The sequence below is a fragment of the Microplitis mediator genome, chromosome 2 (assembly GCF_029852145.1).
Source record: "Microplitis mediator isolate UGA2020A chromosome 2, iyMicMedi2.1, whole genome shotgun sequence".
Lineage (NCBI taxonomy): Eukaryota > Metazoa > Arthropoda > Insecta > Hymenoptera > Braconidae > Microplitis > Microplitis mediator.
The window spans coordinates 22,069,773-22,087,672 of record NC_079970.1 but is presented as its reverse complement, the minus strand read 5'-3'; the positions used below and the strand labels follow the sequence as shown (position 1 = coordinate 22,087,672).

Below are 17,900 nucleotides of genomic sequence, written 5' to 3'. Positions count from 1 at the left end.
AATTTTTTTTTCGACAATTAATTTAAGAGAACAAAAAACAAAAAAAAACATGCACATATAGAAAATTAAAAAAAACTTTAAGTACAATTTTTAAAAATATTTTTTTTTAATCCATCATTTTGAAAAAAAAATCCAAAAATTATGAGACGTCGGCTAACTTCAGTATCATTCAAATAAATACTTTTTGAAAATAAATATTGTTATACATATATTTTTTGAAAACGTAAAATTTAACTCATGAAAATAAAATAAAATTTTCTGCCCACAGTTTATTAACCAATAGAATTTTATTATTCTTCCATCCAGCTAATAGGAACTCGGCGCCTACAGCCGTCAGAAGTCATGAAAAATCGCCCTGATTGGTCCTGACATTCAAAATCTTTCTCAATCGTTTAAAAAATTATTCACTTATTTCTATTTCAAAAACAATAATAAATATCAGTTGAGAAAACAAAATAGATTAATTTTTGATCCGCAACCGAGTCCAATGTTGATCAGCTGTCAAATTTATCACTGACATAAATACCGTGTGTGATTGGACAAATGGTATTGACAAGAGTCTAATGGAAACTAACCTCTGCTCTCTGTTTGTATTTTATGACGTCGTGCTGAAGAACAAGAAACGTGAATATTATTTTTAATCTCAAGTGACAAACGAAAGAATTTAAATAAAAACAAGATAATATTTGCAATAATAATAATTTATTTTAAAAATTTTTTTCTCATATTCCCCAAGAACTGGATCCGGGTCGTCATTTAAAGTCCAGGATGAGTTTACTGGTGTAAAAAGTTTTAAATTCTGATTTTCATAATGAATTAATTTTTAAAAAATCTGGTTACAAAAAAAGTTTTTATTTATTCCAACAAATAAAGGTGACAAGTGACGATGAATGACGATTGTCATCAAGTAAAAAAATTAATCACGACTATGTCCAAACTGATGACTTGGCTCGACATTTATTAATTTAAATATTTATTATTATTTAATAAATAAATTTTTATTTCATTATAAATATTATTTATAAATCTTTATTGTAATCAAAATGTTTCGGAGTCGCAGTTGGTTCGGTGGTGGCTTGTGGAAACCCAAAAACCCACATTCACTTGAACATCTTAAGTATGTTAATTTAATTTTATTTAATGCTATTGCAGATTACATATTTTTTATTGCATATATATATTATTGCATTTTTATTTCAGATATCTTTATAATGTCTTATCAAAAAATCAAACAGTGTCTGACAACAATAGAGGTCTACTTGTTGAGACCCTTAGATGTATCGCTGAAATTTTAATCTGGGGCGATCAGAATGACAGCAGCGTGTTTGAGTAAGTTATTAAAAATATTTATTTGTTAATTAATTGTGATCTTGAAATTAGCAGACAATTAAAAATTTTTGAATTTTTTTTACACCAATTAGAGACAAAACAAAAAAAAACTAAAAATATGCACATGTAGAAAATTTAAAAAACTATAAGTGCAATTTTTTGAAATGTTTTTATTTTTATAATTTATCATTCTTTAAAAAATTCAAAAACTATTAGACGTCTGCTAAATTCAGTATCATAATTAATTAGTGTAGAAATGTAGCTGACAGAATTTTTGAACTTTTTAATAAATAAATGAAATGTAAGCAGAATAAAAGTTAAAAAAGATGAGTCTGAATGTAGCAAACATCAGACAAATTTAAAATTATCAATAAATAGAGTAAATAATTAATAAGATCAAATAAAAAAAATGCGCATTTAAAAAATTTTGAAATTAATAAGTGCATTTTTTATGAATATTATTTTTTAAATTATTTACTCTATTTATTTATAATTTTAAATTTGTCTGATGTCTGCTACATTCACACTCATATGAAAAATTAGTACGCGCACTTTTTAAATTTCAGTATTTTAATTTATTTATTAATTTGAAATTTATACAGTGTCATATCTGCTACATTGACACTCATGTTAATTAATTAGTACTAAAAAAAAAAAATTATTGATATTCTAAAGCTGTCATGATATAAAATTATAATAATACTGAAATTGCCCTACGTCTCATAATTTTTGAATTTTTTCTCAAAACAATAAATTATAAAAAAAAAAGATTTTAAAAAATTGCACTTATAATTTTTTCAATTTTCTACATGTGCATTTTTTTAGTTTTTTTTTTTTTTTTTTTTGCAATTCATTTGTTGAAAAAATCAATCCGAAAATTTGTCGGTTGTCTGTAAATTTCCGGATCATAATTAATCGGTTTTAAAATAAATCCATTGTCAGTAAAATAATCATTCATCTTAAAATCATTTGATTAATAAATTATATAGGGGGCTGGCAGTCGAGTACTTTACTCTATTTATCTTAAAAAAATTTTAATGCGTAGTTAGATAATTATTCTAATAATTATAAATTTAATATTCTCATTGAACTAAATAATTTTTTATTCATTTATCCATACTTATTTACAAATAATTACAGTTATAAATTTTTTAACAGGAAATTGTGAAAATAAATATAAATAATACAAACAATATTGACCGTAGGAAAATAAAAACCCGAGCATTTACCAAAAGTTAAATAGATACATCAGTAAAATTAATTAATTAACACGCAGTTACAGTTTTTCTCTAATTTCATTAAAAGCTTATCACATTAATTTTAAAAAATTCTCAAACTCTCAGCTGACGTCATATTTCTAAGCCGCGAATTTCAAAATTGAATACCTGTTATCAGAAACGACTTTATTTATTTATTCCTTTTTTTTTTTCAGTTTCTTTTTAGAAAAAAATATGCTGTCATTTTTTTTAAGGATAATGAAACAGAAATGCGGTAGTTATGTATGTGTTCAACTTCTTCAAACGCTCAATATATTATTTGAAAACATAAGAAATGAAACGTCATTATGTAAGACACTTGTTTATCTATTTATCAATAATTAATAATAATTATAATGACTACACTTTAATGATAATAAAATAAATGATACATTTAAGTTGTTAAGAACGCAACAAATTTAATTATAATTCAATTAATTATTTTTATAGATTATTTGTTGAGCAATAATCATGTAAATAGCATAATTGTGCATAAATTTGACTTTAGCGACGAAGAAGTTATGGCTTACTACATTAGTTTCCTAAAGACATTGAGTTTAAAATTGAATGCGCATACCATTCATTTTTTTTATAACGAGGTAAACAAGGTATACTTATTCAATTTTTCGTTTAAATTTGTAATTTAGTTCGCAGTTTTTAGTAAGTAGTCTAAATTAATTAATTACAATACAAATATTAATAGTCATTGTTTTTTTTTTTACTGTAGCATACAAATGATTTTCCATTGTACACTGAGGCCATTAAATTTTTTAACCACTCGGAAGGGATGGTGAGAATAGCGGTACGAACATTGACATTGAATGTATATCGTGTTGAAGATGCTTCGATGCTCGCTTTTATACGTGATCGTACGGCAGCTCCGTACTTTAGTAATTTAGTTTGGTTTATCGGAAATCATATCATTGAACTTGATACATGTGTTCGAAATGACGCTGAGTAAGTTTTAAAAAATAAATTATTCCCAAGTAGCACGGAGACAACTTTAAAATAGATTTTAAAAGGACAAGACAAATTTTTTATATAAATAAGACATTCAGATGTTGGTCTAGGAGTTATAGGAAATTTGGGTTTCTTTTCCGTCCTAAAGAAATCATGTCAATTAACAAATTGTTTAGATGACTTATTTAACAATTATTTGTAATTTACTTTTTGTCGTCATTTGTGTCAAGTCTGGCAGTGTTACAATTCTACTCACAACATCTCTCAAGAGAAGTAGCCTCAACTCAACTCACAATTTTTTTTTACTCAGGTTTAACTCTACTCAGTTATATCTTTACTCAGCTTTAATGCTACTCACAAAAAATTGCTCACACTCAGAAAAATAAACGGGACTATCATTGTTGCACTCGTAGAGTAAATGAGAATTTTAAAACACTTTTTCTCGGAGACGAATTAGAATTTTTGAAAATACGAAATTTCTAGCCTTCTATTAAGGTTTCAAAAAACGCTAAAACTCTCTATTTAACATTTCCAGTGTTTGCCCGTGAATTAAATTTAATTGAAAATCGGTTACCCCTACCCCTTAAACCTGAATGGAAAAAACTGTGAGTACAGTTGAGTCTGAGTAAAGTTGTGAGTGATTAGAGATGTAGTTACTTCCCTTGAGTAGAGATGTTGCGAGTAGAATTGTAACACTGCCAAGTCTTTTCAACAGAAATTTTTTCGGTGACATAAATTCCTGATCATTTTTTCAAAATTTTTGCGGCTTATCGATAGGCCAAAAAACAGCCTCAAAATTTCTATCTCATAGATGTCACAAAGCCGTGTGCTACTTGGGTTGTTTAATAATTTTATAAATAATAATAATAATAATAAAATTAATTTACAGTCATCAGAGTCAAAATAGATTAGCAGATTTAGTAGCGGAACATTTAGATCATTTACACTATTTAAATGATATTCTTTGCTTAAATATAGAAGATTTAAACGCAGTGTTATCGGAACACTTGCTTCACAAATTACTCGTTCCTCTATACGTTTACTCATTAACGAAATCAAGAAACCAATCAACTCATTCACATCAAGATGAACGAAAACATGTCAGCGTTGTCGTATCACTTTTTTTACTCTCTCAAGTATTTTTAATTGTCTCATATGGACCCCTCGTACGTACACTAGCGTTGGTTATTTTAAAATCCGACTCGGCGATTGTTGAAAATGGCGCGAGTAGAGTCTTAGAAGAGTATGATGTCACGATTGATAAGTCGATTGTTTTCGGACCACCTACAGAAAGTTTAGAAAAGTCATTAGAGAGTCTGAGTGCGATATCCGAAGCTCAGAGTCCGACTATAGATCTAGTGTCATCTAATGATTCGCCACCGCTTAGTTGTACGAGTGACGAATTGCCTGAGTCTTCAGATTCGGATGCTGTCAGACCAGATAATTTTGATGACAAAATGAAACATCTTAATATTACGGACGAAGAAAAAGAACAGAGATTAGCTCTCGAGAGTCCTGTGTCATCTAAACAACTTGCTGACAGTTTATCTAATGGCCCTATTGTCTCTAGACCTTTTCTCGACACCGTTTTAAATTCATTGCATTGTACGGAGAATGATTATGCGGCACTTTTTGGACTTTGTTTGCTTTACGCTCTTATAAGTAATGAGGTAAAAATTATTTCATTATTTGCAGTACAGTCGAACTCCATTAACTCGGACGGTTAGTCTACGAAGGAGCGGAAATTTATAGAAAATTTCGACTTATCGAATGCCACCTCCTTTGAAGAGTAAAACTACACGCATGCGCTCTTACATCACATGTATGACTAATATATAAACATACACAGACATATAAGAATGTATAGCATCGGGTAGGAGACAGCGTAGCTCGAAGTAGAGGTCAAGATTGAGGGGAAGTTCCGAGATAATGGAATCCGAGTTCATGGAGTTCGACTGTAATTTAATTTATTGAAGATGAAACAAAATGTTTTTTTTTAGGGCGTGAAAAATGAAGCACTTGATTTGATGTCATGTATTTCTGGTAAAGAAGCATCAAGTAATTGGTACAATGAAACACTAGTAGAAAAATTAATTCAAGTTATTTCAATGAGCTGCCAAAACAGTAAGAAATAAATTTAAAAAATTTATAAATTTATAAAATAATAATAATTATTTTGCATAAATTTATTAGACGCTAAAATACGACTTGTAACATTGGAATTATGTACAAAATTATTATTAAAAATCGTTATGTCTGATGGACAAAGTTTACTATGCGATGCTCATTTAGCGGCAGTTGAATCCGCGCGAGAACAAAGCACTGCGTTGTTGAGAAATTTTTATAAAGTAAGCTGCAAATTATTTGTTATTTAAATAATTAAAAAATTTTGTTGTTATAATGGAAATTAATTATTTATTTTTAGAGTGAAGATATTTTTTTGGATATGTTTGAAGATGAATATGTTGAGGTGCAAAAAAAACCGTTGAACGTTGAATGGTTGATGATGGACAGTAACATTTTATTACCGCCAACTGGTACACCGATGACTGGTATTGAATTTACAAAGAGATTGCCCTGTGGTGAGGTAAAAATAATTATTTAAAATATTTGTCTTAAGAGGTACCACTGGTGTGACCGCCTGAAAAAAGGTGATTTTTTTTAAGAAAACTACTGCATTAAATGTTATAATGTTTTAAGAATATATATGTGGATATATAGTAAATACAGGATAAAATTTTCCGACCAAAAAGTTGAAAATTCAGCGACTAATTCGCAATCTTCCAAGGCTCCAAAAAAAAAATCTGAAAAACTGTTGATCCTGCGGGAAAACTCCAAAACTTCCCGCTATTTTCTCAGCACCGAGCCCTGAGTCTAGATTTTCTATCAAATTTCTTAGACGGCGATTCTGATCAAAATTGAGGTGTCCGATGGATGCTTAAAAGCCTCGGGGGTATCAGGCAAGTTTTCTGGAAGAACGCTAGCACATAGAATGTAGTGAAAAAAAAAATTTTTTCTCTTCGAGTTCAAAAAACTGTTAGATGCGAGCGTTCTTGGTGGCAATCAAAAAAGCTTACCAAGACTGAGAACTGATTTTATTTTGAGGGGAATCAGGCGAGAGGTTTATAAGTTATACGAAAAAAATATATCAATTTAACAGGGGTTATCAGATATTTTCGGCTGAGTTTTTTGCGGAAATAAAATCTCTAAATACAAAATACAGACCGCACATTGATGCACTACTGTCTAATCTAGCGAAGTGCGCTTTAATTGTTTGACAATATTTGTTTGTTCAAGAGAAAAACTCGGCCAAAGTTTCCATTTACTGCACAAGTACAACAAAGATAGTACCGTTCGTGGACTTGAGTGTCATACAGAGAAAAGTACGAACCCCTGTTAAAGGGAATTTTATATGGAATTGAATGAACTGATAAAATACAGCCTGCAAAATTACATTTTCTATTCGATCGGAAAACTGGAGGCGCGTGGTATGAAAAAAAATATAAAAGAACCTGCGATAAGAATCAAATCGATCAGATGATTTATCTTTGAATTATAACAGCAGCAAATTTGAAAAATGAAGTTTTGAGAACCGATGAGCGGCTGCTTTTCTGACGGCTGTAACTCAGAAACTATTTGAAATAGCACTTGAAATTTTATTATCTTATTATTTTTATATGCAAAAAAAATCGATTTTTTCAAAATTTCACACTAGTGGTGCCTTTTTAAAAACCTTTTAATTCATTGAGTAAAAAATTTATATTATATTTACTTTGAAAAATAGGTCGAGAGAGCTCGCCGAGCAATCAGAGTGTTTTTTTTAATCCGTGAACTATCATTGACGCTAAATAAAGAGACAGAGACACAATTACCATTAACAAATCCAACAAATTGTGTCCAGGTTAACAACGTTCTTGACCTAAGTAAAAGTTATTCCCGTTTTTTATATTTAAATAAACCCGTTCAGAGATTTTAATAACAGTAACAGTAGCAATTACTTCCTGAACGGTATCAAATAATAATTATAGTGATAAATAATAAATATTTTGTTTCATTTTATTCAAGATAACAGTGATTTGATTGCTTGCACGGTAGTCTGGAAGGACGGACAAAAAATAAGACGGTTTTTAGTCATCGATGTCATTCAATTAATTCTCGTTGAACCTGATACGAGAAAATTAGGATGGGGCGTAGCAAAACTAGTGGGATTTCTTCAGGACATTGAAGTCGCTGGCGACAAAGATGATTCCCGGTGTCTTCATTTGACTATTCACAAACCGAGTAGTAGTTCTACTAACAAATTACCTCTTCTTTCGGCGAAGTTTATTTTTGATGATCACATACGGTGTATGGCTGCCAAACAAAGGTAATTTATTATCGATCCCGTGACTAGGCACCCGAGAACAAAGTAATTGATGCAATAACCGTAAATGTAAGCTGTCATAGGTCATAACAATATTTAAATATGAATTATATATAAATATTTTTAATCAAGGTAAAATTTTCTACGTATACTTTATGATGGCACTTACAGAAATTCCCAAGTAGCATAGAGACAATTTTAAGATGTCTTTAAAACGGACACGACAAATTGAACAAAATAATGCATTAAATTTTTGATCGAGTGCGGAATAAAATTAAATTTAATACCAGATTGAGGGGGATAGCCATTTTGAGGATCGAAAAAATAGGTGATTTTCGGGATTTTTTTTGACTGGAATAACAAAGGAATTTGGGAATCGGGTTTTTTTTTGTTTTCTAAAGTATACATTGAAGATAATTCTCCTAAATTTTTATTAAAAATATATTATTGTGTTACAAAGTTATAAGCATTTTTGTGGAGCACCAAAAAAATTTCCCCCACCGCGGTGTCATCTCTAACTCAAAAACGGATTATCAGAAACAAAAAAACTAAACGGCGTTGTAATCTGTATGCATGTGGTTATCGTTCCACGTAGGAGATTTTGAAAATTTGGATTTGAAAAATAATGGCGACATATTCAAAATTTTTTCGTTTTTTTTTATCATTTTTTCGGATTCAAACAGCCCAAAAAAATCTTAAAAATCAAAATTTTCAAAATCCCCTACGCGAAACTTTGGCTACTGAATAGACGAATACGAAAAAAAAAAAGTTGCGAATCGGTTCATATTTATGAAAATTACAGATGAGACCAGTTCAAAAAAAGTAGTTTCGAGAAAAACGCGTTTAAAGTTTTTAGTCGATGCAAACGGTCAGTTGACGTGCTGTCACAAAAATGACTATAACTTGAAAAATATTCGGAATGTTCATGTAAAATTCTAGATACATATTTTTGAACATATAAATTTTGATTTAATAAAAAAAAAAAAATTTTTTTTTTTGAAATTTCACAGTGGCTATCCCCCTTAAACGAACTTTAAGGCTGGGCCGCACTTAACGAAGTCCTGAATTTAAGAATTCTAATTATTTATTAAATAATTATCATAACAGCAATTTTATTAGCTTCCGACTAAAAGCAGAGGACGAACTTCCTCGGAAGATTTTCATCATCCTAGTCCCATAAATATTCGAAAAGTAATTAGAATTCTTAAATTCAGGATTTCGTTAGGTGCGGCCCACCCTTAAGGCCATTCTCAGACAGTGCCTCCCACTTTTTAAAAATTTTCAATGATTTTCAACTGTCATAAGCGTATCAAATTTTTATCAATTAATTAAAAAAAAATTAGAACATTAATTGAAAAAAGGACAACGTAGTCGTAATTTCGCCGATATACAGATTAAAAAAAAAATTATTTACACTCGATATCAATTAAGAGTTAAACAAAATTCGTTAAATAAATTTCAGTAAAATCGTCATGTCAATTTTATAATTCGAATTTTTAAATTTTGTTGGCTAAAATTTATTCAACAAATTTCGTTTAACTCCCAATTGATATCAATTGTAAGTAATTTTTTTTAAATTCTGTATCTCAACGAAATTCCGACTACGTTGTCCTTTTTTCAATTAAGGTTTTAATTTTTTTTTTAATTAATTATTAAAATTTTAATACGGTTATGACAGTTGAAAGTCATTGCATATTTTAAAAAAGTGGGGGCCACTGTCTGAGAATGCCCTTAAGAATAAAAAATGAAATGTCAAACTTGTGATCAGTAATTACGTGGAAAAGTATAAAAATAGATAAGACAGAGTAGAGATACCGTTTTTGGCCGCTTTAGGGCTAGTTTTGGACACTTGGAAAATTCAAATAAAATAATTTTTTTAATGTGTTCGAAGATTCTTTTATCACACTGTTACATTGGAAGCTTTTTTTTTATATTTTTTCATTGATTAAATTGAAGTATTAAATGTTCAAAAATGGAGCTGTGGCCACAAATGGTATTTCTACTCCACATTTTATAATTCGACAGCAAATGTATATAAAGTACAAGATAAACACTGATTATCAGCTAACGGCCATATCACGATGAACACACCGGTTCTCGTGGTCCAGACGAGATTCCAGCTATTGTATTAAAGCATCTACCAGACTCCATTATAATAGCACTAACAATCGTCATTAACAACGCTCTAAATAATTGCTACTATCCACGATGCTGGAAAGAGGCGAAGGTACTCCCAATACTTAAGAAGAATAAAGACGCTTCGAAACCAGCAAGTTATAGACCCATTAGCTTAACCTCCAATCTCAGCAAAGTATATGAAATAGTAATAAACAAACTAATAGTTGCGGTTTGTGAAGAAAAAAAAATTATCCCAGACCAACAATACGGGTTCAAAAGACAACATTCAACTTGTCATGCTGTACAGAAAGTTATCACAGATATATTAAAAGGCCTACATTTTAATGACTTCACAGCTGCCGTCCTCATAGACCTCGAAAAAGCTTTCGATTCTGTATGGCTCGCAGGACTTATTTTCACCATGATAAAATGTGACTTTGACTCTTGGCTTATTCTACTAACTTATGACATGATCCACGGAAAAACTTTCAAGACCTGGGACGGGCTTAATTTCTCATCATTAACCTTCAAAATATATGAAGGATTGCAGCAAGGCACGGTGAACTCCCCAGTACTTTTTAATATATTCACTAGTAAATTACTAAGACTATACGGTATGAATTCTGAATTCGACGTATATAGTGCAGCATTCGCAGACGACCTTATTGTCTACGTGACTAGTAGTAATCTCCGCCTGCTAAGAGATAAACTGGACAAGCTACTTAACAACATAAATAAATTCTACCAACAATGGAATCTGCGAATCAATCCTGAAAAATGCGAAACGATACTCTTCAGAAAGCCACTGTCTCATTACAACCTAGATCGTAGAGAGCTAATCCAAAGATTCAAGTTAAGCACAGAGCACCCAGACACCAAAACAATCATTGAAATACCCCATAAAAATGAAGTGAAATATTTAGGCATATACCTAGATCAAATGATGAAACTAAACAACCACATAGAATATCAGCTAGAAAAAGCTAAAAAAGCCTTTTATGCGAATAAAAGACTTTTCTACTGCAAGCACTTATACCCAAAAGCTAAAGTAATATGCTATCAATTATTGATTAGGCCCATCATGACATATGCCTCACCTCTCTGGTGGAACACCTGTGCAGCCATAATTGAGAAACTCAGAGTATTTGAACGCAAATGCCTACGTACTTGCTTAAGGAGCTACAGATCTAAACACACAAACTACAAACACTGCATTAGCAACACAGAGATCTACAACCGAGCCAACATACCAAGAATTGACAACTTCATCACTAAATTAAATAGAGATTACTACCAGAAAACTACGCATATCAATAACGAAGAAATAAAGAATATTAGCAGAATCGAAGACGAGACTGCTGAAAAATACAACTCAACAGGATACATCCTACCCCACATGTTCCCATACTTTGATAAAAAAGATCTCATCCAAAATAGCAACAATATCCCAATAATTTACCATTTTCATCGCTCCAGACACAATAAAAAAATAAACTATAATTCTAATAGTTTTCAAAGAGAAAATTTCAACTTCAGCTACTCAACTTCACTCCCGCAAAGAGATCAACTAGACTTTCATAGACTGAGCGGCAAATATTGGTGGCTATCTGAAGAAACCCCACATCGAAAAGCCCTGAGAAAAAGAAAAGCCAATGGCTGGACCGCAAGTTGGGAAACCAACTAGGTCTCTTCACTGTACATAATGTAAATATTGTAAATAAGATAAATATAAGTTAATAACAAGACCAAAAGCCCAGATGAGTTTTTATAAAATTATTATATTTTTACATCATGGCACTAAAACTAAACGAAAACGACATCATCAGCCTAAATGACATAGCATTTAAAGACAACAATAAACCATCAAAGAAACATCTCTAACATGAGCCCAAGGATTGTCAGCTGCTCTCAAAGAGCCCAACAACCCCCTTAAATCCATGGATACAAATAATGGCTATTTTAAGTTATTTGCAGCCAATTAAACAATATATATTTTTTTTTTATTTATTGTAATACTTGTAATTAAATAAGGCAAATAAACTTCTTTATAAAAAAAAAAAAAAACACCGGTTCTCGTCTGATCACCGAAGTTAAGCATCATTGAGCGTGGTTAGTACTTGGATGGGTGACCGCTTGGGAACACCACGTGCTGTTAGCATCAATTTTTTTTTTTTTTTTTTCCTCAAACTAGAACTCAATAGTTTTAAAGTAAAAGTTATTTTTGTGTCGTTTTTTAAGCAGATATTTTTTGGTGACAAATTTCTGATCTTGTCTAAATTTTGATGTCTTATCGACAGGTCAAGAAACAGCCTCAAAACTTTAATTTTATAAATGTCACCAAGTGCTACTTGGCTATTTTTTATTTAAATTAAATTTCGAAATTTTCCCGCGTTCGATAAATTTTATAAAATAAATTAATTTTCCATGTTTATTGATAATTAATTATTCATTTTTATCATCAATATTTACAGTTACTTTTTTCTCATGTCTAATGTCACATCCACAATAATTACAAATATCTATCATATATTAAATACTAAATTATTATTATTATTTAAAAATAGATTAAGCAAAGGACGTATCAAAGCCCGACAAAAGAAGATGAGTCAAATAGCCCGACTTCTAGACATTCCAACAAATCTTCCAAGCTGTTCGACTCCTCCAAATTACGCTTTATTCGGTATTCGTCATGAACGTAATATATTTCATAAAAAAGCATAAAAAAAAATAAATAAAGTTTCATGATCATGATTAATAAATTTATTATTTGTCAGGAATAGCTGGAAGAGGTCAAAGACCAAAAGATCAACCGCGGCCAATGTTTATGGTAAACAAAGTGCCAGGATTCGCGGCTCAAATGCGCAAGGACACGCCGATGAGACCTCGGCGTGACGATGCCAGCCCGAGTGGCAGCGGTAGATCTCAAGACAGCATGAGATCTCGCGACAGCTCACCCAAGATGCCAAGACCACGTAGTGAAGAGATACCACTTGAAGACATGCGTCTTAGAAAGTCTTCACTGACCGTCAACGGTTCTGCCAGTTCATCCGATAGGGATGAAATACCTGTATTAAATTTATCAATAAATAATGATATATCTGTGATTAATAAACACTCTGAAGAAACGTCATTCACTTCAACGCAGGGTCAATCACGTCGGAAAAAAAAAGGTCAAGTAGAGACTGTGTAAATGCTTTAAAGTAATAAAATATTAATTAATGTAATTATCTTTTTAAAATATTATCATTTAGTTTGATTATTTTAATTAGTTATCAATTGAAATAAAATGATATTGATTATTAAAATTTAATACGAGACTTTATTGAACAAATATATTGAAGGAGTTATATAATTGAGTAACGATTATTAATATAATTATTAATGTTTAATTAAACAGTTAAATGATGATAATTAGCATACATGAATATTAATATAAATATCAATCAGATATTTTTAATGATAATAATAATAATAATATTATCAATGGGAGTATTTTAATCAAAAGATATAAGCTCAGCAGTATTATCATCATTTTTTTTAATTTCAATCTGTCGCGGTTCTGTTTGTGCTGACGAAATTGTCGCGGGAACTGATGCCGGATATTGAATAGGTTGCGATGGGTTCATTGATGGTATTTGTGTCTGTGAAATCTGGGTGTTACTGCCGTTATTACCACCCCCGCCACCACCAGGCATTTGGATGGATCCAGGAGCTTGTGGTGGTGGAATATTACTTGCCCCGGCGACATGCTGAGGCATTTGTTGAGGAATTCCTTGCGGCATTTGAACACCACCGGATGCTTGAGGAATGCCCATGTGTCCAGGGGGACCGTGCATTGCTCCCTGAGCCGATCCAATTTGAGAAGCATTCGCTGGAGGCACTGATTGAGAAATCTCGTTGGACTGAGGACCTATACGAGGCGCCATGTGTCCAGACGACGGCCCATGCTGACCTGGTAATGTCATTTGATGTCCGGCTCCGGGAATTTGTGTCATTGATGGTACATTTGACATTTGCGGCATCTATAATTAACAGCAAAGTTAGATAATTATTTTTAGAGAGAGAAAAAATAATTTACCATTCCAGGTTGTGATGCTGGAGTCATGTTGTCACGTGACTGAATCATTGAATCATTGGGACCAGACTGAGGAGGTTGGTCTTGAGTCACTGGCATGTTGGGCATCATGTGAGGCGGAAGAGAACCCATTTGAGACATTGAATAATTTGGCATCGGATATGGGCCCATTGATGATGGGCCATATGAATAAACGCCTTGGGTTGTTGGAGACATGGGATTGTAATTAGTACCAGGAACTTGATACTGAACATGACGAATTGGTGAGCCTTGTGATGGACCCATATAATTAGGAACCGTTTGATAGCCACCTAGAAAAATATTTTTTAAATAAAAAATGTAAACTAATCTCTAGCTATTTATTTTTTTTTAACTTGACAAAACTTACCCATCATGTACTGCTGCTTCTGTTGCTCTTGACGCATCTGAAGCTCCCGCTCACGTTCTTGAATTTTCTGCAAAGCCAATTGTCGTTGATAATTCAAGTACTCCTGCTTTTTCTTCCTCATAATATCCAACTTCATAGCCATTTGCATTTGCTTCTGTCTTTCAGCCTCTTCAGCTTCACGCCGCAGCTTATTGCGATGCTCCTCCCGTAAGTCATCCAACGCAGCTCTCGCATCTTTCACCTGAGCCAGTTTATCCTGCAGGCCCTCGTAATAAAGTCGAGTGTCATCATGTTCCTGGATGTACTTAAGCAGTCGCGAGTGCATCGCAGTGATGTTCATAAACAGACTTTGAAAGAAACTGTCATTGACAATAGATCTGCCACGCGATGAATTGCTTTTCATTCTGTTAACAAATATTTCAACTTGGGATCTCAAGTTGTTGACAAACTCATCCAGGTGGATGTCAATGTCACCATTCTGCTGCTTGGCAACGACGACCCGTTGAGGCATCGGGCTGCCGATGTTGGGTGCTGATGGACTGGTGACATCAGCACGTGAACCACCAGTTTGCTCTTCATTTACTATCTGTCTTTGTTCCCAATATTTACGGTTTAGATACTTTGCCAACTCGGGATCGGTTTCTTCTTCATGAATTTTCGATGGACTAGGGCCCTAGAAGTAAACCGCAATAAGTAAAATATATATTTTACAAAAATTTAAACAAGTAAATAAATAAATAAAACAGACTGGAGATGGCGGAGGAGAATAAGTCGTTCGTGATGTTGATATAGAATTGCTCTTGTATGCATTTGTCGCGCGTTTTTTATCTTTTTCTTTCTGTTCAGCCTCACTCTGACTCAATGCAAGCGCCAGCTGCAGTTCCTCTTCTTCACGTAACTCTTCTTCAGTCTTTCGTGGCGGAACCTTTAGAAAATTAACAATCAAATAATTATTTTAAAAATTTTAATTAACTCAGAAAAAATAAATTCTCGACTGATAGTAAATATTCTTGACTCAAGAACTTTTTTTTCTGTGTAGTTATTAACTCACTTGCGACTCAATGGACGCCATTTTTTATACTAATTAAATAAAGTAACTGACGATAAAGACGAGACGTCAGTCGCGTAGATTAAAAATCAATTTGAAATATAAAGATAAAATTTATAGTTAATGATAGTAATTTACTTGTTGCTGTTGAGCGAGTGAGCTGCTCAAGTATTCAACCGGCAAATCAGTTTCTTTTGTCGAGGCAGTACTGGGTTTATTCATGACAATGTAACAAGCATCGCAAACTCGTACGTCTTTTTCGATACCAAATTTAGGTAATGTTGTTGTTTTACTAGAACATTGACCGCAAAAAACTTGCCCGCAAGCTCGACAATGATGTTTGCGTTGCACTATACTAAAGGCAACACGACATCGATGACAAACTTCACCATCAGCCCACTCGGGTGCTGTGTCTGCGCTGAACATTGCGTCGCTCTCTTTTAACTCGGGAAACATGTATCCTTCTGCTTTCATTATGTTCATAGTATCCTAAAATTAATAAATATTTTGGAAATTAGTAAACTGATGGATGGAAATTTTATTATTTAAATTTATTAACAGATAAATAGTATGTTGTGTGACGATCTTCTCAAGGGACGAAACAAGTTTGTTTCTGCCTACTGACTGAAGGCATTTCCAATTTACGTGTTTGCTGCAGTATATTACACACCTAAGGAGAGAAGGAGGACATTCTAACCCACGTGTGTAATTGCCTACTCGAGCTGAAGGAGAGGGTGACAAACACGTGAACTGGGACGTCTTACTTTTCTCCCCAGGTGTCTACGATTTTTCATTAGATCTGGGTTCCATGACAAATGATTACACGACAATTGATCCCACAGACTAGATTCAACTGACAATTTTCAGTCGAATGTCAATGGAATCAGATGTCGGTGGGATCAATTTGTAGGGATCACTTGTCGTGGTATAAAATTGTTGGGATCAATTGACGGCACACCTCAGATCTGCACCTGAAAGTTTGAATTTTTGCATGTTTGTGGAAAGAATGGCGCATGCGCTAATGTATCCTTTGTTTTCTCATAAGAGCAAAGAATGGCTTTCTTCCCTCTGAACAGGACAGGAATTTAAACTTGTCCAGGTACTCAAGTAACACTTGGCTGTGACATCTAGAAGATGTCAGTTTTGAGGCTGTTTTTTGACCTATTGATGAAGCACCCAAATGATGACAAAGCGATCAGAAATTTATGTCACCGAAAAAATATCTGCTCAAAAGACTTGATACAAGTGACGACATAGACAACTTTCTTATGATTCCTAAGACCAATATCTGTGTCTTTTTTACATAAAAAAATTTGTCTTGCCCTTTTAAAAGACATCTTAAAGTTTTCTCTGTGCTACTGAAGTATGATGAAAAAGAAAATGACTTTCTTCTCACTAAACAGGACAAGAATTCAAACTTTCGGTGCAGGTATAATGAAAATATTAATTCGCGGCATTAGACTGAACTTATACTGTTTCGACTGGGAGTAGAGACACTGAAACTTTAAGTGTCGATGCTGGTATCATAAAAAATAAATAAATTTACCTTAACAGCAGTATATTTAGGACTATTTCTAAATGCAAATGCCCAAGCTTGAATCAATCCAAGTATTTTAGTTTTAACTTCTTCGTGAGTTGTTGCCTTAACTAATTCTTTCAACTGTTCCATATACTGCTTAGTACCTATTTCATCATGGATCAAACTTCCACAATTTTTCACACATGACTCTAATACCTAAAAAGAAAAAACTCTCATACATACCAATTATATTTTTAATAAATTCGAATTTGAATATAAAAAGTAAACTTACAAGAAGACCAAAAAGAGAAACGTGAGGATTTGGATTAGTTATCTTTTTCTTAATGGCTGCGAGAGCTGGTTTGGGTCTAAAAAAAAATAATTATGATTTAGTAGTGAAATAATATATGTAAATTTATTTAAATAATTAATTAGTAAATAAATGAATATACTGTATGTCTCCTTGGCGTATGAAATCACAAATTTGTAAAATCGTCGGCCAGTCGGGATCAAGATGCAAATGGCTCGTGGCTTTATCTGTAAATATATATAAAATTACATTGTATCAAGCAGACATTGTATGATCTATATTAAATTAACAATGACGGGTACAGCGGAATAAAAAATATCAAAGGTTATTTACCGAGTAATTGAAAAAAATTTGGTGATCTCTGAAACATCCTACAAACACACCTAGATTTTGCTCTATGATTTTAAAATATATTTTTTATAAATATTATTCCAGGTTAATTGGTCTTTGACATCTGACAATTGTCACGTGAATCATACACTATTTTTTTTCTAGATCCGTGAATACGTCAATGCACGTATATATTTTTTTAAT

The 17,900-nt window shown here is 32.3% G+C and overlaps 2 protein-coding genes and 1 pseudogene across 8 annotated transcripts; 2 read left to right on the top strand and 1 right to left on the bottom strand.

Moving 5' to 3' along the window:
• Window positions 1-343: 343 nt before the first annotated feature.
• Window positions 344-13,520, top strand: LOC130664062 (protein CLEC16A homolog). 7 transcript variants are annotated; one of them, XM_057463744.1, is made up of 13 exons: window positions 344-1,117; window positions 1,201-1,329; window positions 2,762-2,895; window positions 3,036-3,193; window positions 3,313-3,542; window positions 4,435-5,215; window positions 5,546-5,669; window positions 5,739-5,893; window positions 5,971-6,132; window positions 7,330-7,474; window positions 7,611-7,911; window positions 12,591-12,706; window positions 12,807-13,520. In XM_057463744.1, the coding sequence occupies exons 1-13, from the start codon at window positions 1,044-1,046 to the stop codon at window positions 13,214-13,216; spliced, it is 2,919 nt and encodes a 972-aa protein (XP_057319727.1). In that variant the 5' UTR covers window positions 344-1,043; the 3' UTR covers window positions 13,217-13,520. The 7 variants fall into 7 exon arrangements, with proteins under 7 accessions (XP_057319727.1, XP_057319726.1, XP_057319724.1 ...); XM_057463743.1 differs by having other exon boundaries at window positions 12,801-13,520; XM_057463741.1 differs by having other exon boundaries at window positions 12,591-12,721.
• Window positions 12,058-12,184, top strand: LOC130664343 (5S ribosomal RNA; annotated as a pseudogene).
• Window positions 13,521-17,888, bottom strand: LOC130664065 (hepatocyte growth factor-regulated tyrosine kinase substrate). The gene is made up of 9 exons (XM_057463747.1): window positions 17,700-17,888; window positions 17,509-17,593; window positions 17,349-17,424; window positions 17,084-17,272; window positions 15,676-16,026; window positions 15,238-15,414; window positions 14,490-15,162; window positions 14,105-14,412; window positions 13,521-14,048 (listed from the first exon to the last, which is right to left on the bottom strand). The coding sequence occupies exons 1-9, from the start codon at window positions 17,734-17,736 to the stop codon at window positions 13,521-13,523; spliced, it is 2,424 nt and encodes an 807-aa protein (XP_057319730.1). The 5' UTR covers window positions 17,737-17,888.
• Window positions 17,889-17,900: the final 12 nt, after the last annotated feature.

Bases quoted from the DNA above. Each gene is read 5' to 3' on its own strand.
- LOC130664062 (XM_057463739.1), top strand. From the start codon at position 1,044: ATGTTTCGGAGTCGCAGTTGGTTCGGTGGTGGCTTGTGGAAACCCAAA. The intron at 1,118-1,200 runs GTATGTTAATTT...TTTTTATTTCAG, and splicing joins CATTCACTTGAACATCTTAA to ATATCTTTATAATGTCTTAT. The intron at 7,475-7,610 runs GTTATTCCCGTT...ATTTTATTCAAG, and splicing joins CGTTCTTGACCTAAGTAAAA to ATAACAGTGATTTGATTGCT.
- LOC130664065 (XM_057463747.1), bottom strand. From the start codon at position 17,736: ATGTTTCAGAGATCACCAAATTTTTTTCAATTACTCG. The intron at 17,594-17,699 runs GTAAATAACCTT...ATATATTTACAG, and splicing joins AAATTTTTTTCAATTACTCG to ATAAAGCCACGAGCCATTTG. The intron at 14,413-14,489 runs GTAAGTTTTGTC...ATATTTTTCTAG, and splicing joins GAAGCAGCAGTACATGATGG to GTGGCTATCAAACGGTTCCT.